Below are 23,860 nucleotides of genomic sequence, written 5' to 3' on the forward strand. Positions count from 1 at the left end.
ATCAACAGCTACAAAAGTGCTAATTTTTATGGCGAAACTGAAAACTGTTGACAATGGGAAGAAAACGGAGTCTTGTGCATCATTATTAAAAGACTTGATTTTGGAAGTGAATGGAAGACCTAAATTAAATCGCTGTATAAATAGAGCTCGCATATTCTACATAATCATGTAACGATGTACAATAAAGATAGCATGATTTTAGTGTAATATACTCAACTACAGATAATACATGCTCATCTGGTTGAATAAGTGTGTACGACCCCTGCTTGGCTCCCTCCTCTGACCACTGCTGTTGCCCAAGTACATAGTGATTAATGTGCCCTTCAGCAAATGAGACCAGCTCTGTCTGATTGTATTAGTTCCTGTTCATTGGAGGAACTGAGCATCAATCACGTTCTAATCAGAGCTCATGTATGTTGATTTTTTTTTTGTGAACAGCCTCACCATCAGGTTCTATCATAGTCTAGATAAACTAGTTAGTAAAGACAAAAATTAATAAAAGTTTTTTCACCCAAATAATAAAAAATATGCTTTCAATTTTCACTGAACAATTGTGTCACTTTAAGTTGTTGTAGCTTTAAAGATAAAAATAACATGTTTAGAACTGCAGTTATTGCTGTTATGTAGATGGATTAATAATATAAATACTGCAGCATCTCTTAAGAGTACCACTCTTACTGGGCATTGCTTGCCTTTAGCAGTAGTCCTTTTTAAAAAAAACATACCAAAATGATCTTACTATTCAAATAAACTGTTCTTTAAGAGGTACTAGTACCTAAATATTATTTAAATTATGATCAACTGAGAAAAAATTATCCTTGTAGTGGGTACTAATAAAATATTTGTCACACACAGAAGCAAGGACTTCAGAAGAGCCAATGTTCATCAAAAGATGAACATCAGTTCTGATATATTTGACTTAAAAAGAAGCAACTAAATTAAAGAGAACCTTTATCTTTTGTCAACTGTTGCCAGCTCCTCTACTCAACAGTTTCTTACCATCAAGGGCAGCACATTGTGTTTAGTGACGGGTTTGTTAATTGTGCATGACTGATAATGCCTCAGTGTCTGAGCAGTACAATAAATGAAGCCCTCACAATCTAATGTTCCCACTTAATAATTACTCCCTGCATGGATCTTTCTGATCTGTCAAGTAGGAATGAAAATATTACACTGACTTTAAATCTTGATATTGAATAATAATTCTATTATTACCAGGCAACTATACAGAGTGGTCTTACTGCAGTAATGAGGATGGCAGCACTTCGTTTCACCAGAGGACTCTGGGGCCAAGGAACTCTGGGCTGTCCATCCTCTACAATGCACTCAGAATTCTCATTAAGGATAAGCAAAATGGTTTGAAAAGACCTGAATCTTTGTCAAAGTTTCACAATATCTACATGATTTGATTGCACTGTTGTTCTGTGCTAGATTTAGGCAGGGATCAGCACTGTCTGTGTTTCCAAGAAATGCTTTAGATTTTTTTTTCTACTAGGATCAAACTCTAGCAGTAACCAGTCTACTGAGAAAACTCTATGCTACAACATTCATTCATGCATAAATTTTGGATTTTCAGAGAAAAGGTCCAAAATATGGATTTTCCCCTAAAACTTCTGACCATACCAAAGCCATTGCCACAACAGCTGCTGCCCAAGTTGCAGTTTGGGAAATATTTTGCTCAGTCTGGTCCACCTATGTAATTTTGAATGGACAGCAGTTTGTATTACAGGGGATACTCAATGTCAGAAAACACATTACTCTGGCATGCAGACAACAGAGGTAATAGAATAATATATTTTCATTTGCATAATAAATGATACAAGGTAAATTTTAATTTCTTAACAAAAACAGAATCTTTCCATTGGGCAGGAACAGGAACTGAGCAAAGCAGAGTAGTCTAAGAGAAGATGCCCCTTGCCCAGCATGTGGTATAACACTTTATCTGCATTTGTGGAACACCAGACTGGAAGAGACCTTGTTCTGCACTTCCAAGTTCAGACACTTGTAATTTTAACTAATGTCACATATAACTGCTTTCACAAAGTTCCTGAGCACTATCATCAAAATGGTTGAGTTTCTTATATTCCCACCACTCAGGATGGGAAGACAGCTCCACACTGTCGTTGCTTGGACAGGTATGAACCACCTCTGATTTTTCAGGTTGTGATTACCTGTTGACACTCAATACCTATTTGCTGTTCTGTCACTATCATTCACATTCCTCTTAGCTACATCCTCTTCCTCCCTATGTATACCTCCTTGATATACGTACTAGAAGCAAGTATAATCTTGGCTTCTCTTTCTCTAAGCTGATGAAAACCAAAGCCCTGGCCTCTCCTCTCTTTAAGAGCAGCTGTCCATTTGCTGGATTAGTTCATCCACCTTGGGGACGAGGGACAAGAAACGTGTAAATGCAGTCCAAAGGTCTGTGAATAAGAGCCCAACATGTCACCACTACTCCTTTCTCGGCTGGATATCCCAGTCTTGCCCACTGAAGGATCATATTTGCTTTTTTCACAGCTGCCCCACACTGTGTTTCACAGTCCTTGCCCAGTGGGGCGGGGCAAGCCTGCTTCAATACAATGAGACAGATTGTTTTTCCCAAATGAGAGGCTAAGTGAGCTGAAGGAGCAGTTCCAGGCTCAGTGCCAAACTTCTGCCTCTTGGCTCTTGGCTCTGCTGAACCAGGAGTCACTGTGTGCCATTCAGCATTGGCTCCTGTGCTCTCACATGCATTTTGCAAGCTGCTAATCCCTTCCACAGTCACCTAGCATATCAATGTCCCTGGGAGTTGTTTCCAACTGATAAGATGAAGGTTTGAGTTCATTTTTAACTCAAATCTTCACCTTTCATTTATACTCTTGGATTTTATCCATTTTTATTATCCCAGTCCTCTTGGCTCAGCTATTCCCATACCATAATCCTACTCCACAAAGAACTGCTACCATTTGCTAACATTATGGCATTAGCCCACTCCATCCTTGCTCACACTTGCTGACTTGTGTCAGTACTTCTCATTAAAATATTCAACAAGATATCATGTCCAAGATAAAAACCAGGACCTCTCCTTCAGTGCATAAGGAAAGGGGCTGCTCTGATGAAGGGAGGTATCAGAAGTGTCTTTTGGCAGCAGGTTGCAGACAAACAGTGGGTGCCTATGATCTCTTTCCTCACTCCCCATTTCCAGTAAATGAACTGAATTCTGAGGCAGCTCATGTGGAAATACAGGATCACACAAGTTTCCTTAGTGTGTTGGTGGGGTTGTGAGAGTTAGCATAATTTTTTTTTTTAATTTTTGCAGCCTACTTATGATTTTGGTGAAAATGGACGTAATTTGAAGTTTTTTTTCCCCTAAGGCATGAGCCGAGGTTAATACAGCACACATGATACCTAAGGAGGTCAGAGACAAAGCAGCACAGATATCCAAACAGCTTTTATCGACCCAAACACTGGTGTGTGATTCTGTACATCGATGTGGAAAATAACCATGTGTAACTACTTTGGGTTTGCTCCCAATCATATGGGAGCTCTTTTGCTAAATAAAGACAGTGATGGGCAGGAAGATAGATTACCTGTCTGATCCATTCCACGCACATTCAAACTTGTCAAAGATGCAGTCATTTTCATAGAGGGAACATAATTTGCTCCTAAGGTAATCGTGGACCTGTTTCAAAGAAAATAACTGTTATTTTTGAAATCAAAGAAAATACAAAACTCCACAATCAGCTCTCAACTTTCTACTTTATCTCCCACATTCACTTTCAAAACACCCTGCACAGATTGGTAGCTCTGCAGAAGATACTGTGTTTAAACTCTAAAGAAGCTATCGGTACTTTTCCATACGCTAATTAACCAGGTGCTACAGAATTAGTGTTGCAGGAAGGCATGAAGCCTGCTTCCTTCAGCAGACTGCAGACCACCCCTATTCAACATATTGGTTTCCTGCATGGGTGATTTTCTCAGTGCTAGCCTAATTCCTAGAGACATTTCACCAGTTGATAGCCTCAATGTGATAATTAATGTGCACAAAAGCTAATTTAAATAGTAACAAAAATGTCATATTCCAAGATATGTGGACTCTCACTTGTGGCAGAAAGAACTTGGTGCTATTAAAAGAACCTGTAGTGTATGGTATTACATATATTTGTGTAAGGTATTTGTATTTCATAACCCAATGCACAGACTGCAAATTTGGCCCAAGGATACCTTGTTTTTGCCTGAGACCTAAAAACAAGATTGTGAATTCTCACTTACTTGAAAAGTGGGACTTACCAGGAGAAGACCTTTCTCCTCTGGACCACACATCTCTGCTGAACAAGGGTTATCATAAAGAGTCAGATCTCATGGAAAATGTTTCGGTACTTTGCTGAATTTGATTAGTTTTCCTTCTGGATAACTGGTTGCATTCCACAGGGAAATAATTAGCTGGAAAATCCCTGCCTAGACAAATTTACTAATGCACTTCCATTCCTGATGTTTTCTTCTAGCTATTGTAAAAACTTCAAACAAAGATACGTAGCGTCCTCCCCTTGGAGCACAGCGTGTAATTTAGCTCTGGCATACTGAGGTTACTGGTTCTTTCAAGTCCAGTGAAACTGTTCCTGCTCATGGTTGCTCAACATCCTCCTGTGGCCTGAGGGCACAGCAAAGTATTTTCTATCAAGACCAGATGAGGGCCAATGATCTTTCACTTGTATTTTCTTTAACCCATTTTCAATAGCCAAATTGTACAGTATCCAAGAATATTTGTAACGTAAGGTTATTAAGGATGATAAATTCTAGTTACGGATCACTTTTCACTAATAGATCAATGAACACTGTACATTGAAAGATAACATCTTAGACAGCCAATAATTGGCAAATGGCAGATGCAGATAGAATATTTCACAATAAAATGCATTTACCTTTATGGTGAGCAATAGGTCAGAATAGTTTTACTATCAATGGAGTTTCCTTCCTCTGTTATTTACATCCTTTAATTTTCTCTTTATTAAAATCTTTCTGTGTTAGCACTGTCATTTGTTACAGAACTGGATTTCTTTCCTTTATCATCTTTGTGAGCTCCCAACACTTGGAAGAACTAGAAAGGTTGGGTAAAGCAGAAGGGAGGAGATCACGTTTGCCTCACTGACTGTCATTTCTAGGTCTTTCTCTTGTTACCCTTTCCAGCAGCCATCTGTCATGACCACTGTCATGTACACACCCTTTGTGAAGTGTGTCCAACTCCACAGCTTGGAGCTGTGCCTTTCTATCAGCTCTGTCAAAAAGCATTTCACAATTCCTCTCTCAGATGTCCTACCTCTCCCTGTGTCTCAGCTCCTTTTCCTTGACTGACTGTCAAGTCATGACTGTCAGACCTGCACTACTGCCTTGGACAATCACCTTGCTGTTTATGTGGCCTTTTCAGTTACCACAGTTGAACACATTTAGGCACTATGGGGAAGAAAAACTATGGGGAAGAAAAACTCAATTTTCACCCTGTTTACATACTCATCTGCCACTACCAACTGAGGGTAAAATCAGATTTGCCCTGTCTGTTACATATTGTTCTTTTCACATATGAATAGGATTTGAATGCAAACCAAATTCACTCCTAACTAATTACCAAAGGCATTCACCTTTTCTTCACTGTAATGTTTTAGGTCAGATCCTTGAGGAAGTACCTAGCAATTCTGTGCTCCAGACTAACACAGCAACACACCTACACAGGGAGCTGTTTTGCTGGGACTGAATAGACACAATCAGGAATTGCACTGGTAACTGCCACATTAGTCCAAATCCCAATGCTACAGACTCTGCCAAAAGTGGATCAAGCTATTAGGAGCTATGAACGTGTTCATCTAGCTGCTGCTAAGGTTTCTGCTGGAGTAACCCACCTGGCAGCACCAGAAGAGTAACCTATTAGGCAAGGCTGCCTTGCAACCTTCAAGCACTGGCCATTGCACTGTTTTGCTCTCTTAGTGCTGCCCAGTGATCACAGTCTGCCATTTTTTTCTTTTGTGTGAAGCATCAACAGAAGAAAATCATGTTGAAACACTGTCTGCAGATAACATGTTCAGCAGGGCCGCAACATCTGCTCTCTGCAAAAGCATTTTTTGAGCCACAGCACTGATATGAAAAAGAACCTGCATGAGCCATTCATTTTTGTTTGTTAGCTTTTTTAATACTAAAACTGCAACCTGATAATGAAGCAGTACAATTATAGACTTTGCTCTTTCCTAGAACTCTGTGTGAAATCTCCCCTTGTGACCCTCTTCATGAGTTTCACACCTAGGCAGTATCTAAGTGGCTACCACGCAGTGGATGAAATGAGAAACCTAATCTTTTAATGAACACCATTTAATATTTTAATGATATACTTGTCATAATTATGTGGATACATAATTGAAAATGTTAGGTTTATTTGTTGCCTCTTGAGAGATTTCCAAGTTTATATATGATATTTAGGTATGTGAGAGAGAGATACCTGTAAAAATAAATTAATTAAGAGACTCATTTAAACCACTTTTTCTTAGAACAGAATTTTCTACTCTCTGCAGTTGAAAAACATGAAAGGCTGCTCTGAGCAGTTGGACCACTTGGATTGTATGGAGTCCCATGCTATTGGCTTCCCAAGGCCTCCCAGGTTCCAGATTCTCATTTAATCCACTGTAATGCTCAGAAACACACCTGTATATTCTTTACAAGGCACTGGATAAATATTTGAAAATTAAAGGCTAAGGTAAGGCAGTAAGAATACTGTTAAATTTATAGGGGTTTTGTTTTGCAGGTCTTGTCTTTTTTTTTCTCTAAGCTTCTAACTGCAATTATCAGTACTGAAAATTTTACATTACACTCATTTTCCCCATGTCAGCATGAAGAAATACAACTTTTTAATTGGCCCTGCTGTTGGGTGTCAGACTAAGAGGTGGCCAGCATGTTTCACAGCTACATACACAAGGAAATAAAAGCAGGTGTCAAAGTCAAGACAAACAGGTTGGCTTGACCAGCTATTCCTCTCCAGGGACAAGGCTGCCTACAAAATTAGCATAGCTATAAATAATGTATTACCTAAGTTGCCAAAGTCTGAGATATGATTCTGTTATATAAAACACAGTCTCGCCCTTACCCTCCCACTCTGTTTTCACAGCATATCAACATTTCTAACATATTTAGCATTACAAGTACTGCCATTTTAAGTGCAAAACCAGTTCTGTTATCTAAAGGTACACAGGCTCAGACTTCCCAATGATAACAGGAGACAAACTGGAGAGCATCCACCAAAATGTAATAGGTGCACTGGAAAACACCAGGGCCCACTCTGTCTACTAAATACTAGTTAACAAATACTGGAAAATTGTGGTTGCTTTGACAAGACATGTTACCAAGCCTAATAATAGTTACTGTAAACTACTGTACCTCACTTGCCCTTACAGACACAGAAAACAAGGGACTGATCCAGGACTGCCACAGGACTGTCTCTCAGTAGCAGCATGGGCCAGATGAGTGACATTTTTCCTACTTTGCATACTCTTCTGTAGGTAGCCTGACAGTTTTTTCTTACTGCATTTTCGTAACAAGTAGTTTCAGTGTCACAGACATAGTTTCTTTCTTTGAGCCAGGCTCAAAAAATGTATGCTCAGCCCTCTGCTGCCAAGCATAACAGATGTGAGAGTACAAACTTAGCACTGGCTGAAGCCACTGGTATTTTGTCTGGATAACATGGCAATGAATTCAGGCAACCACATGTGTCTGTGGCATTCATGAACTGCTGTGCCAGTGGGGATGCCAGGGTTTAACGCTGATCACTTCCACAGCTAGGCACAAGGGAGAAACACACAGATGAGGTTTCAAAAAGCAGTTCTGAAACGACAAAGGTGTAAACTCTCAGTAGTCCCAGCAGGACCAGAGTGCAAGCAACACACAAAATCTTTTCCTCTGTAACTTTAAATGTTAATAGTGAAATATATCACATGAAAGCAGATATCAAAGTGCAGAGATGACTTCCCTTATTAGAAGAATAATTTCTTTCAAGAGCCCAACACAGTGAGTGTTGCCTTGACTCCCCAGGTTCCTTACTAAAGCTGAAATTGCCCTTTTCCACCTACAAGGACACTTCTGTGAGGATTTTGACCACCTTGATGAGCTCTCTACTTTACGGCTTCTCAGATGAGCAATGAGAAGTTTATGAAAACATTCAGCTTTTGAACAGTGAGATGCTTTCATATTGTCTCATTTTAAGACATAGGAGCTTCCTACCTGGTATGTTTCTACAGGCTTTGTTTCCATGTTCAGATCCCAAACCTTGACAGTGAGGTAATCTCTTGTTAGCATGTATCTACCGCTGTGACTGAATTTGACATCTGACACTGAAGATATAATTTCTGAAAAAAATGATCTGTTACTGGGGTCTTCTGGTTCTTCATACACTGTTCAAAGAAAAAGAAGCAAGAGACAAATTAGAATTACATCAAGAAAAGCTCTCTTGTACATTCTGAAGTGTGCATTTCTTGTGAAATGTGTAATTCAATCTACCAAGGAACACAATACAGAACTAATTATATGCCCAGCACTTATTTTATTCTTTTAACTTTATATAAAATACAAACTGTAAGCTTTAAATATAACAATAATTAATGGTACAGCTATTGACTCTAAGAACCACTTTGGGAAATTACCTAAATACACCAATTCTTTGACTACAAATACCTATAGCAAGGCAGTTCATCTATAGTCATCCTTTCCAGGGTCTGCACATCCTGTTTGCTGACATTACCAAAATTCAGGTGTCCCTGTCACATGAGGGGTGAACATGTGGTCTCTCAACAGTCCTGGCACACCTGGGAAGGGTGGTTACTCAAAGCCTGCCCTGGTTGCCAGAACCAGCTGGCCTGGCTGCAGGCTACTCATCCGTCATGTCTGAAGGCATCTGAGCCTAAACATGGGAATTTTAGGAAGCAATTGCAAATTGCAATTACATGTTCCTGGAAGGTGAGCAGAACATAGATGGTGATTTACCATGTGGATGCTTGAACTATGCAATTGGTGTGCATTTGCTGTCAGTTCTGGAAAGTACTGAACTCCCTGCACAAGATGGTTTGTTGCTCTGTGTGACCTGACAAGGCAGGAGATCATGAACCACTGCTACTAGTACCTCCATACATGAAGATTCAGCTCCTCTAAGCTTGGAGATTGGTCATCCCTGTTCAACGGCACATAAGAATGCTCCTGTAACCCTGCCTACCAGTTTCATAGAGCAACTCTGCTGTTCTGCAGGTATCTGTGGCCCTGTGATCCAAGTGACCTCATATGGTGAACTTTAGTAGGATGTCAGGCTTTCAGGGTCTTAAGTTCTCAACCAAACCAGTAGGTTTTTGGGACCTATGCCTAAAATACTCTTTGAAAACTGTAAATTTAGTGAATGTCATCTTCAAGTTTCAAAAGCAGGTGAAGAAAAGCCATGTAATGAGACACAAAAACATGCTGAAAGTAAAACAACTTTTTACTGTCAGTCAAAATAAAGGTTTTTGTATAGTCCACTGAAACATTCCTCTCTCAATTTATCTGTAACTATGATTCAGACTGTTGGGAAGTAATGAGGTTAGTTTCCATCACGGGAAATAATGCACTGCTGAAAGTTAAGGGTGAGTATGTGGGTGAAGTATGTGGGGTAATGCAAAAAATTATGGGCAATTTTCTTTGGGGGTGGGCAGTGGAATGCAGCCAGGCATGCACAGGGGAATAAGGTCTATATTTAAACATTCACCACACATCTAAACTGTAATGAAATACTTCACAAAGGGGGAAAAAACTTTTCTTTTCAGACAGATTGTAAACGAACAACTTTAAATAGCTCTTTAAAAATTTGCCTAGACATTCTGCAAAGCAGGTATTTTGTAATTATCCTGTCAGATTTTCAATAGAAGTCTGATGAGCAGAAAGCAATTATCATTTCTCATACCTCTTCCCTTTAATCTGTCCAAACTATGTACTTGGCTGGCAGGAATTTCATCCTCCTAATTATGATGTGAAGCTGCTATTAGAACCAAGAAAGAAAAAAACAAAACCCACGCTAACCAAACTATACCTTCATTTATAGCTTAGATATATTTTCTTGGCTCTTGTGGCTCATCCAACTCCCAGTGATTAGAAGAGGAGTAATATTTGTACCTGGATACTCTGTATTTTGTTAATTAATGAGATTAAACCATTTCATCCTTTATCTGTCCTATTTATTGCTTTTCTATCCTTACCACATTAAGTATTTGAAAGACTTAGATTAATTAACTGTGGGAACTAACAGAGTCATGAAAGCCCATATCATTAGAGAAAGAAAGATAGCAGTAAAATTTTAGTAGCAGCAATTCGTTGAAGATAGTTCTTAGAGTCAGCATAACCCACACAGGGAAATCGTTAAGAGGAAATTAAGGTGCAGCTCCCAGTGAAAAGAAGAGAAAGGCTTAACAACTACCAGCATCTATCTGCCTGAGCAACCAGAGCAAGGCATTAACCTCAGGAAATGAAGGTGAGAGATAGTGTTCTTGGGACTTGGCTATTTCTGGTTTAGCAGCAACCTAAGGTTATGCACACACTGCAAAAAAGCACAGTCTTCATCCAGTTTGGGCAATATGAGTTGAATAATTGGAGACAGACCAGCAGTGACAGCCATGTGACTTGGACTTCAGTTAAGGAAAGCAATTCAAATTCAACCTTGGCCTCTCCAAGCTGATAGGAATAGAACACTGTTTGCACTGTTTGCAAACCCAGGTTTTGCCAGCCTGCACTGAAAACGTATTTTCTGTTCATTGTAGTTTAAATCATCTTTTGGAGGCCGCTTGTATGCCAGGGAGCAAACAGTACCCAACACACAAGACTTCAAATCTAGTTTACTTTTCTGTAAATAAATCTTGTTAGACCAGGACTTGGGATCTGAACTTTACTGAGATTTGACTACAGACTCTGTTATACTCTTCGAATTATTTCTTCATTAATTTTTAATAACTAACAGTTTTCATTAAAAGGGTGTTTAACTGTCATTAATACTGTTCTTGATAATGGTCACAGCACTAATTATGTGAAAGGCACAAAGTTACCTGTCTGGCTATCTAATGAACAAAGGAATCACAAATGGTGTGATGTCCTGAGCTTTCACATGGCACTTACTCAGACTTAGATATGATCTTAATGACAGGCCCCTAGAATAAGAGAAATATCATGGGATTACAGAGGGAAGAGAACAGATCTCTGAGTGCAGCCAGTGTTTGAAGGGGAACCTCCAAGGAAGACACCGTTCCTGCCCCTTACCCCACTAGCAGATACATGGCTAAACTGAGAAGTCTGCTTAGGGAAATAAAAATGTCCAATGCCTTTCTGCACAGCTTCCAGCTCACAGGTTGAAAACCCCAGAAGCTTTTCACGGAAGTCCAGATTTTGTTGAGAAGGATGGGTTGGTTGCAGAATACTTGCTAGAGCACTGCTTTCCTGAATCCTGAAGAAAATCTGCAGCTTAAAAATACGCTGCTTCTTTCTCAAAAGGAACTGCCATCTGCTGAAAAGCAAAATCTTATCCCTCATAAAAAATATTCTTGTTTCCTTGTGTGTTCCATGACTTTTTCTGATCTAGGGTAGACACGGCGATTTTCCTTAGAATCAGTGGATAGGAAAGGCATCTCCAATGTGTGCATTTATCATGCAGAAATACATGCAGATGTCAGAAGTTAAAAAAAAAAAACAAACACCAAAAAAACAAAAAAAAACGAGAAAAGGCCAGGAACAGCATGAAAGGGTGGGAAGGCCCATCTCACTCAGCTTCCCTTCCCCAGACTGGCCCAAGGAATGCACACACTGATACCCACGGGGCTCCTGCCAAGCTGTGCTCTGTGGCCATTAATGTGGGCCTGACTCCATATGCTGGAAAGTGACACAGTCTGGACAAAGTTGCATCCAATAAAGAAAAACAAAAACCAACCCCAAGTAATTTTCAAGTTCCATTCTGAACAAGTAATTGGGCAGAGCTTTAACCATTGCAGGGTGTAAATTCCGCCACATGTGAAGTTCAAAAAATATTAAAAATAATGCTAAAAATATCTATATGGTGGGTGCAGTCTCACAGTCTGAAACAGCATACAACATCCTGTATTCCTCCCAAAATCATCACAAGCAGTATGCACAATTTTTTACATTACACTATAGGACCTTGGGTAATACCTTGGCTGAATTTTGAATATTCCTTTTGTTTCTCCTTTTTTCTCTTTTACCTTCACTCTTTTGCTTGGATGAAATAAAAATTCACAGCACTGTCACAATGAAGATGGTTCCAAAATACAAATATAGTTTTTAAAAACACAAAGAGGAATTATCTATTTAAAGGGAAAGCAATAACAGTATCTGAAATAATATGGGGTAAGGGTTAGAAAAACTACCTTTCTAATGCAATGAAAGTTTATCTAGAGCTGCTTATTATTAACCTGAATTTATAAGTATATAACAAATTGATGGGATAAAAGACATGCCAACTGTGTGCAGATATACAAATCTCTCACTGATTTTGAAAGAGAGAAACACCACTAAACTTTGGCAAAATTCTTTCATGGTGTCCTGAGCACCCAATAACAACTGCATTTACTGGGAATTATTAAAACTAAGAGGAACAAAGAACTAGCAAGGGAGAAGGCAATGATAATGCTGTGTACTCCTTAAAGCATAAAGATATGAACCTTGGAAATTTCTGTTATTGATGACTAAAAGCAGAACTACAGATAAAACAAACTTTTTGCTATTACAAAGCTGAATATATTTAAAAAGAAAAGCAAAAATAAATGCTGTTTACACATATTGTGCATGTGATTATCTGGCAGGGAGAAACCAAAGCAAGGGAAAATTTGAAGATGAACACTTAACAGCTCCACAGATTTGGTAAGAAATACCACCAGTCATCGGATAAAACTATAAACAACAGCCTTTAAACAGTCATTCCCTCTAGCAGAAAAAAAAAAGGTGTTTTCTTTAGACTTATGGGCAAGTTAATAACTTACAAAGCTTTTTTTCCCCTTAGAGGATAATGTTTTTCGTTTGTACCCTGTCCTGAAAACTTCTGTTTTTATAGCATTTAAAGTGCTGTTACTTAGATATAAATCCTTGGAAATTCTGCAGCATGAAACAACTTTCTCCCCCTCCAAAGGCAGTTAATGGATATAGAAAATCATCCAGCTCCTGTTCAAGGGTCACAGCAACAAAGGGGTGAAGAGTTTGGGGAACAGGAGGCTGTGTGATGACTGAGGAGGGAAAGAACTGTACAGGCCATGCCAACAAAGATGCTGGAACCAGAGTGGGAGAATAATTTTCATTTTTATTATACAAGCAAGCAACCAGTCTGCAGTTAGGCTGAATTAAGCACTTATTACAGATTACACAGGTACACAAACAACAGCTGTATTTCAGCTGGACCTGGAAATACTGGTGGTGGATTGGGTAATCCCTCAGTGGGCTTTAAGTTTCATAAACACAGAAAACAGATGCAGTCTCAGGCCAAACAATTTATCATTTAAACTAAGTCTCTGTTTAATTCCAGATCCCAAATGAAATTGGCTGCAATACCTGATTAAAATTTACTGGAAACAAGTACTTTGAAATGTACGGAATTTCACCCATCTTGACAGACTAGCCACAGTTACTTGCAAAAGGAACAAGAACCAATCTGCTTTCCTGGTAGCTGATAAATAAAACAATTTAGCTATTCTTTTTTTCTAGAATACATGGTTATTCTACTTCAATGTATCACACAAAGCATGATCCTAAGGCTAACAGCCTTACAAATTATTTAACTATAATATTTTTAGATGACAAATTAGCACCATTCCCAGGTCAGTGTGATTTTCTCCATCACATATATTTCATCAAGTTTAGTATAAAAAACCTAAACTAAATTTCACTTGAACGTATATAAAACTACCACTCATATTTCCCCCCCCCCTTTTTTTTTTCCCCAGTACAAGACACTTGTTATTATCCTTCAACACTGAAAGCATTTTTTGATGCAACTTAATTCAAGATATGCTTACATCTTGAGCCAGCTGTAGTTCTGGGCTTATCTCTAATGTGGTAGACATCTCAAGAAGAGACAAAAATGGGCAATAAAAATGACCAGAATTACAAAATTACTTCAATGCAGGGAATAACTAAATAGAGTGGAGTGTCTCAGCCTAGGAAAGACTGAGGAGTTTGTAATTAAGAGTGGCATGGAAAGGATGAATAGGGAAGGGCAGTTCACTTTGTACACTGTCTCTTCCAATCAACAAGTAGGGGTCACCAAGTGAAACCAGGAAAGGGTAGGGAGAGAGCAGATGGTTCTCCATACTCTGCCTAATTAAGCTGCTAAAGCCTTTACTGAAAGATGCTGTGAATGGAAAAAATATACACAAATTCAAAAGTAGCTTCACAAATTCAGGGGAAAAATAAACCAAACCCGAACATCCATTTCAGTATTGGTAAATGCAGTAAGTTCATTCTCACTGAAGTCTGTGAAGCTCAGGCTTCCAACTGCACATTGCAGAGGCTGAAGATTATACATACACTTGCTCTGTTCTTCTATTTTCTGTTGAGGTTGCTATTGCCCACTACCAGAGCCAGAACACTGGGTGAGAAGAATCTCTGGTCTGCCCAGGTACAGTCATTACAGTCATTATCACACACTGTTTAAAACATATTTTGGCTTTCATGAAAAAGACCTCCTGAATTCATTCTAAGTGAGTCGAGTCCAACTGCAAGTTCCCTTTGAAATTCATGGTCTCTTTATGCCTTTTAGCTTCATTATTCATGAAAATAATTTGATTTACCATTATTATTTATTCTGTCTTTTACTATATCTGAATGTTTTATTGTTTTCTATTAAGCCAATCCACTCATATATTCATCTCCTTCAGAAATTCTCTTTCAATAACAGAATTATCTGCTAATGTGACAATCTTGTCTTCTTGGTCTTCACTGATTAATATGATTATACACATATGGGAATTTTTGAATCTGCTTTCATAAGCAATGTAAAATACAATTATTTTGTAGGACACTTTTATTTAAAATTTTATATTACTGTAGCCTGCAGTTCCTTACCCTGTTTTAAACTGAAAAAGCAGTACCTTTTTATATTTCAATTTTCTGTTTGTTTTTATGTAATTCAGAGGGCACCGCTTTGTGCCCTGGTCACTTACACATCATTGTCCTTCTTTTAGTGAAAGCAAATTTCTGAAGCTACCTCCAAACCACAAGCCTGAAATTCCATCTACCATAAAGCATTCCTTTATCCAACGACCCAATATTAAAACTAGGCTTCTCATCAATACCTCTAGAGCACACAGCTTTTAAAAGTGGAGCCTCAAATCAATATTTAAGAATCTGCTTTACCATCTGCAGTGAGTTGCTGCAGTTTGTCACAGACCACAAGGGACAGTGCATTAGTGCTGAAAGGCAAAGGCAGATCAATAGCTAAAGATCAGTGGGTGGCAGCTTCACTAGAGTTGCTTAAATTAACGTAACTTTGCCAGTGCGTTTGTTAATAAGTGAAACGGTGGTGAAGAGAGTAAGGAAGTGAAAAAACCCACAAAGACAAGGTAAAAGATCAAGCCTCTTTAAAGCTTGGCCTCACAAAGACTTATGTGCATGTTTAATGCCATGTGTTGTGAGCAATCCCATGGAGTTAACGGGACACAAAACTACTCCTCTACAACCAAATTCATGCATAAGTCTTCCTGATCTTGATATATAAGATTAGTGATAAGTGAGTTTTGACTCCTCCAGTGAAACAAGATCTTGAAAATCGGTTTCATGAGACATAGAAAAGCAGTATGTGTTGCTATTAAAAAAAATTAAGCAAACAAGACAGGAATTTTAATAGACTGGATAATTAAATCAACCTTACAGCAGTTATTTGCTTTATCTGTGTGTGGTTGGGGGAGAGGGGTTAATGAAACACCTCTTCAATCATAAATCATTTACCATTGCTTCAGGCTTTTCTCTTTCCTCTTACTATTTGATAGCTAGAAGTATATAAATCAGGTTTTTTTCTTCCTCTGATTTAACATGTCTTGCACAACTGAAGGAAATATTATATAGACACAACTGTATTTCTGTAGAAATATTTTTGAATTTACAGTAGCCATGTTTTAAATGTTTTTATTATACATTCATCCAAACGGAGGAGAATGGAAGGTTTGGAGCCCATGCTAAAGGCAATCTGTTACCAAATTTCAATGGGATTCCTGCACAAGGAAGGATCTGTTCCAGGATCTAGTTTACAATGTGTGAAATTGTAGTAATAGAACTTTATTGACAGTCATAATTAAAAAATTATCAGGATATGGGCACATTTTCTTCATTGGGGATATAAAATCAGCAATGAATATATGCCTTTTAAATCCAGAATTAGGATAGGAAGAATAAGCCTTCATCAGTGCCAAGGGTCAAATAATTTTGAAAGTGCAGGTAGATTTCACTCCTGTCACAAGAAACCTTGCAGATTCTGCCTGAAGTGGACATCACTTTGACAGAGGCCTCTCTGTGCACAAAGGGAGAATGGTGATTGTCTCTCTCTCAGATGATAACTCAACATGAGACCAGACACAGAAATAAAAAGCGCATTTTAGAGGTAAAGCTCACACAGAAGAAAAACAAGTTGTCTCTTTTTCAGTCAGACAATAAGCATCATTCATTTGGAAAGGTCAATATTAATTAGCAAATCCAGCAGGGGTAGTCTGTCACAGGCTTTTCAGTGCATCTGGTTGTTCTCTGTTGCAAATGAAAGATAATCTATATTCAGTCAGAGGTCTGAAAGCTGTCTTGTCCCTGAAATGCCAACCTGCTTTAAACAACTGGTAAATATAATTAATTTAATTTTAAAAATTCAACATGTTCAAGGAGATTATCCTTGATTTCTGTTTGGCTGCTTCCACAGTTCTGAATTCTTTAAAATCAAATGTAATCTCAAAAAAAACCCCTCAGATAACCCAGCTGAGTTACATGCCACACTGACAGGACAGTGGCATTTATCCTTGGGGAAGAGCTGGCATTTCCTTCATGCCTCGATTTCAAATAAAAATGTGGAAAAGGATTCTCAATGAAAAACCACCAGCATTATCTTTGGGTGGCACCTCTGTGTCACAAACCATACCCGAAATTCACTTTGCATTTCTCCAAACACCATTTCATAGTTTTAAGATACTCATTGTCCAACCCCTGGAATTGTGATGCACCAGGTGAGATGCTTTGCCCAGAGCAGAGGGCTGTTGGTACTGCCTGTCACCTATAAACGCTGGTTTGGCCAAAGGGAGGGGGCTCTAAGTGGCTCCTCTCACAGACCCAGAGGCAGGAGCTTGTGAAGTCTGTCTGCAGGACAGAAAGCAGGAACTGACGGTGACAGAGGCTAATGCTGTACAACCCCATAATTTGTATTTTAGAGATCACCACAGCACACAGCAATAAACTTGAATAAACTGCAGCTCCTCTTTCCTTCAAGTATGTTGTTGTACATGTTGCACATGGGTAATGGATAATTAGAAACAGGGGTTTCATCTACAAATACATATTAAGAAAGGAATACAAAAAAAGCCCTTAAAGCAACATACAGCATTTAAATAGATGACTACTTCTGAGGTATGCAATTACTTTAAAATATTAAATCTACTGCACAGAATATCAACAGGAGTTATACTCTTGAGTCATTTAAATTTCCATGTTGTATAACTTAACTATACAGTTTATATTTACCATTTAATAATGGTTTTAATAATTCTGCTGAACTGCTGAAAAAGCTCTTCATTTTTTTCCCGACTTTACATGCTCAAGTTCTGTTTTCTTCAGCTGGCTGATTTGTCATATGATTTACTGAAACAACCATCTAGCCTACAAGCACGTTAGAATAATGCTATTAACCACATACACATTTATAAGGAGCTTTGACCATAATATTAGCAAGAAAAACTCAAAACCAAATTAGAAACTCTTTCTTAATTGAACAATTGCATATTATACTGCCACAAGTATATTTTTAGTCAGGGCTCTCTAAATGCAACAGCATCCTTATACTTGTCTTCCTTATCACCTGAATCTCTTGCATAAGAACCAATGAAGCTAGAGGGGGATGTGTAATTCTTTTATTTTTTATGTTCCCAGCTGACTGCTATAACAACGATACTTTTGCTGTTGACATAGATTTCCATATACTGCCTTTTTCTTACACTGCATTTCCATGCATGTTACCTAAAAATATCTTAAAGGCAATCTTTTGGTGTTTTGGTAAGTATACTATTTAGGTGAAAGGTTCCATACTATTTACATTAATCCCTATTTCTTGCTGTCCCAAATCTTCGTTTGCGAAGCCTAGCCATGATGATGATGATGATTTCTTGCTGCTTGAGTCTGACCTCTGTATGTTTTAAATCTTTGCCTACAGTGCCATGGACTGTAAGAACTTTCTTCCTTATTCCCACCCCTCTAATATTCTAAATAAACAGGAACATTCATCCCTTTTGGCACCTCCTCTCTTGAACATTTTTGATGGCACTCTCTCCCACTACTTGCACAGTCTGATAATTACAAAGAACTGAATTCTGCATGTACCTGCCCTATGATTATAGATTGGGCTTTTCCCAGTATACATTTGCACTGGCCACACATGGCTTCCCTCTGACTCTTGCTCAGCATTGCATGATCTATTACAGAGCTGCTGTAAGAAGCAGTTCACGGTAGTCTATTAAAAACACAACACATTTTATCACACCTTATCAGTATCTCAATGACCATTTAAAATTCAGCTACTGACCTGATATTCTTTCAATGCTTTATGAATAGATTTGGTGGTCTGAGATAATTTATCTAAGGGACAGAGGTCCCCCTTACAACTCATCACACAAATTGGCTGCTTGCTAATAAATCTCAGCATAGGCAACAAGGATGAGTACATACAGAAGTCTCATCTCATCCATGTCAAAGCCATGATGATTTAAAGGGGAAACCTTGTAGTGCTGCTGTCACTAATGCTGAAAAGAGAGATTTTGCCACTGAGTTTAGTAAACCAGAAACCTTGAAGACACTATAATTTATTAACATCCTATGTTGGTTGACTTACACCACAGATATTAGTACATAATTTATTTTTACAGTATGGCATAGTAATTATTCATGGCACTCTAAACTTGTAAAAATGGAAGGGCCCCTTCCCCAAGGGCTGCAATGGACTTTATCCCAGCTATAGAGATTTGAATAAAAAAGGTAAAAATTAATAAACCCAAAAATTCACAACATATGCTCATCATCCAGGTATTTTTCTAACTTTTACATTGGATCTTTTATCCCTAAAATATGTGCATCAAATACAATCTCAGAACAGCATCTGAAATGCAACCCATAGTGATACTAGACTGAGCTGGGAAAGTAAGGATGCATGGCAGAACATAAAGGGTTTGCAGTGACTCCAGCTGTAGTGTTTTGGTGGAGAACTGAAGTCAGTTATGAGAAAGACTCAAAGACAACCCAGGCTGAGCGAGCAGGGTACTGGCTGTGCATATGCACCATTTGTAAATTTAGCAACTGTAATGAGGAGTCAGATGCTCAGTGAAAGTACTAGAGAGACAATCATGCAAATAACTTGATTTTGCAGACTGGCTGCTTTTTATGATATAGTCTTTTAGGCTGCTGTGGGCTTTATATAATTAGTTTTGCTTGTCTGTAAGAGCTAAACTCAAACCCTCCAATCAGTAGTACATGGGCCTACTTCTTTTAAGACTTTGGAAGTTCTACCATTGCTTATCAGTTTTGTACTGTACACACTCAACTTCTCAATGAGCTTGACTTGAGTTCAGTGCAGCAATGCTACATTAAATGGCTATTTTCTAACTCACAGATCTGGAAAATGGGGTTTAATCAATGACCATTAGACCTTGCGCTCCCTTCTGGCATAAAATGCGTTCTTTCAGCCAAGGTTACTGTATTGTGGCCTTAATAAGTTCTGATTGGCATTTGGCACTGAGTTACAGGGCATGGAGGCCTTATTAACAGGAAGAAATGAAAGCATTAAAGAACAAAACAATTAAGTGGGACAGGACTGCTCACAGCATTGTGTCACTGTGTCATATTTACATTTTACTTCATGGTATTGCATTCCCTCTACAAGTACAGCGAGATACAGCTAACAAAGGTAGAACAATCCTCTGCTTAGGAAATTGTCCTTGAAGGTTATTTTCTATAATTGTAGACAACATCCTAAGAGGTACCGAGCATGTGCACTTCTCTTTGCAGCCAAAAGGCCTAGTAAGAAGCTCTTTACTACCTTTACTTCAGCTTAAAAAATAGATTGTGTGCTAAATCTGTCTCATTTAAATATTCAAATACTTTTTCTCCCCTTCTGCCCCTACTAGTAAGACCTGCCTACTTCAAAAAGGTTCAAGTAGGCACTGAATGACACAAAACATCTTATGTGCTCTGGCATTAAGAGAATTTCTCCTGAATTTCCTTCCAGAGTTTCAACTTTGCAAAACAAACTGATGACCCTGGAAGCCCCAGACCTGAAGGTTACAAAAGCAGAGCCACCGCAGTTCATGCATCAGGGTCTCCGCTCCTCAAAGCAACCAGCCACACAACACATTGCCAGTCTTGGAGGATCAGGAACAAACAGGTTGTTCACACAAGTCAAAGTGCCTGGCCTTGGCAGATTACTATGGAAAGAACCATACTCTGTCTTCTCCCTAAAACCATAAAGCGCTGATAGAAAGACATTATGAAGATACATTTTTCCTTCAACCTTTATGCTGAGAACAATTTTTAACATTTTGCTTCCTTGTTCTTATGTAAGTTTCAGATGTGAACTGTCCAACTGTTCACCCCAAAGTTTCACAGACTACATAAAATCACTCAGGACAGATGACACCTTCTATAACAACTTAGTAACTTTTCCTTCTCTCTTTTTCCCTCTCCATTATGTCTCCTGAAATCTGTTCAGATACATTGTCAAAAACATATACAGGGAATGTGGGACTAAACTTTTAGGGAGGACACGTATTTCTTAAGCCAAAAAAATGGATTCAAAATTTTGAAGGCAGTTTGACCACCAAAATTTACTTGCTGCAGTATTCAGAACTGTAGTTGTATATTCAAAACAGAACTACTTAAATACTGCCCCCACCCTCTTTGATTTGTTATGAATCCTCTCTCTTTTGCTGGAGAGCTCTGGGTCCTTCCCTGACCCCTGCAATAAGAACCATAAGGACAAGCAGTCACAGACATGACTCACATCAAGTTCACAGCTAATACTCATACAGATAGACCAATTTTCTTCCTTTCCCTGTTATCTTTTCAATGTGACTGCAAATGAGAAACCAGTACAGTGGGGAATGTACACACCTACCTGCTGTCTGTGAATAATAAGACTTAAATGGTATCTGGGGCTCAATGCAGCCAGGACTTACACTTGGAATGTTTGTCACAGAGAGCTGATGCCCTCATATCGCAGAGCCTCAGGGATCCTTTGCTGCTGCTGTAGACAAAGAGATTGCAGTGGTGGGGATGAAACTCAGATGCTGTGATCACTTCTGTCAGGTCCTCCATGTTGGCTGGCTTTATATCGACAATGTCTGAATGGAAATTTCATCAAGGAAAAGGCAGTTGTCTGCAGGTAAACCACAACTCTCACTGGCCTCCTTGAAGGAAGCATGGAAGTGTACACCCAGGTAATGCTTTTAGATAAAGACACTCGTTTGTTTGGCAGTAGGGCATTTTTAGATTACCACACCTTGCCCCACTTAGACCAAACTCAAAAAGAAGGTCAAACTCACAGTCTGCATGGGTTTACAGCAGATGCCATTAGCAGGTCAACATCTGTCCATGCTGTGCAAAGACAACAAAGAAACAGTATTCCAGGGATATAGAATTCTCACCTTCACTGAAACTAATAGAGAGCAGGTCGGCTGCAATTGCTATCAAATCACTGCTCTACCCCAGATAATGCTGTGTGATAGGGATCAATGCACAGCTCAGATCTGCTCACTCCAGTAAAGGCTCACTGGCTTTTATGATCATGCAATTTAAACTAAAAATAGACACATAGTTTAAGTTAAAAACCTAATAAAAAAAGTACTTTTTTTGCAAAGGCACATGTGGCAAACACAGAAGCATTTATGCAAATAGTTTTGGGTATAAACATATTAATACAATTTCTTTTGAAAACAAACTGTGCACAGTATTAGGTTTGCTATTTGAACACTTATGAAACAAGTATCTGGAATGGCATTCTTGGGGTTTTATGTAAATCATGCTTAACTACTGAAATCAATATGAATTTCTGTGGCTAAGAATTGTACACTTGAATCATTTAAGCGAACATTATGTGGAATAAAAATATATCAAAAATCTAGTTTCTCAAGAAGAAACCTGGCAGCTGGATCACCAAATACCCACATAAAGTACAGCTCACATGGTTCCTCTCCAACACCTGTGTCTCCATGCCAGGTCCATATTACCTGCCCTGGTGAGCTTAAAAAGTAGGGCCTGATTAACATGTATTTGGAGGAGAAGGCCAGCCTGTGCAATATTGCTTATGAGGAGAAGAATGCAAGAAGAGTCCCATGTGGGGGCTGTAAGAAAGCAGTCGACACAGAAGCATGAAAGGAAAGGATATACAGGTAAAGCAGAACATTTAAGTAAGATTGCACATTTTCATATGGCCCTCAGCAATCTGCTGTAGATAAGCCATCCAAATGTTAACAAATCCTTCAAACAAGAAGAAGAGTAACACTACCCTATTTCACTGGTGAGGCTGTGCAAGAAGCAATAAAGGATTTGCATAAGATCACATGGGAAATGCATGACAGAACAAACCCAGATCTACTGAATCCCAGTTCAGTGCCCTAAACACAAATCATCTCAGTGCCTGGATTCCCTGAACATAAAATTTGAATCAGCTGACATTCAAAATTTAAGCATCTCAGAGGATAAGATAAATGAGAAAATCTGTTTTATTGATGGCAAGAGAAATCATGTATCGTGGTACTAAGCCTGTTTCTGTTCCCACTGTGCCCACTTCTGAAATGGAAGACCTTTGATTGATTTCTGTGGGAATGGGATACAGTCTATCATCACCTTTACACTTATACTTTGATCTTTCCCAAAAATGCAGGTCTAAGACACTATAATGAAATAATACAAAAGATTCAGAGATAACTATACTGATGATTTTGCATAAATCACACTGTTGTGCTTTTGTTTTTTACACCATGCAGTTTAGAAAGGAAAATATCAGCAAAACTATTAATATCTTGTGACATTTAATAACAACTGGGAATCAATTAATTTAACTGCATTTCTACTTGTACTATCATATCTGCATCCATCTCCAAGAATCCATCATGATTAATATTAGTGCAGTGAATGGCAAGACAGAGAAACATTGATTTACCTCTTTTATAAAGCATCACTAAATATTCTTGAAAATCAACAGAAAAAAATAACCTTTATTCAGCTATTTGTATTTGGTGAATCTGTCTCAAGTAGTAACTTAAGTAAAAGCAATTGCTTTCAGAGATTGAATTGCTTTCTGGGGTTCAGAGAAATTACAGTAACTCAATAAAAGAATTTCACCTCTCAGCAGAGAGATGAATAATTTCTGAGTGATGAGAAAGATATAAAATATAAATAGAGTATGTGAACCAGTCATGGCAAGTATCATTTTTCTGGATGTTGAAGACACTATTGATGAATTTCCCTTCACTGTGTAAAATGAATAAACCTGTGTTAAATAATGAAATTAAATATTCCACTCTTCTGCCAGAAAAGCAGAAAATACTTGAAACACACTGCACTTCCAGATGTAATCTAAATCTCCACTAAGAAAGAACATTGT

General features: G+C 38.4%; 1 protein-coding gene across 4 annotated transcripts in view; it reads right to left on the reverse strand.

Annotated features, from left to right (window-relative positions):
- The window catches only part of PPP2R2C (protein phosphatase 2 regulatory subunit Bgamma), a 193,924-nt gene that overhangs the window by 9,352 nt on the left and 160,712 nt on the right, over positions 1 to 23,860 (reverse strand). For all 4 annotated transcript variants that reach the window (XM_071556837.1, XM_071556838.1, XM_071556840.1 and 1 more), the window contains 3 exons: positions 21,432 to 21,596; positions 8,239 to 8,408; positions 3,573 to 3,664 (listed from right to left, as the gene is read on the reverse strand). In XM_071556837.1, the coding sequence (XP_071412938.1) occupies positions 3,573 to 3,664; positions 8,239 to 8,408; positions 21,432 to 21,596 (427 nt within the window). The remainder of the gene's footprint in view (positions 1 to 3,572; positions 3,665 to 8,238; positions 8,409 to 21,431; positions 21,597 to 23,860) is intronic.

The sequence above is a fragment of the Pithys albifrons genome, chromosome 5 (assembly GCF_047495875.1).
Source record: "Pithys albifrons albifrons isolate INPA30051 chromosome 5, PitAlb_v1, whole genome shotgun sequence".
Lineage (NCBI taxonomy): Eukaryota > Metazoa > Chordata > Aves > Passeriformes > Thamnophilidae > Pithys > Pithys albifrons.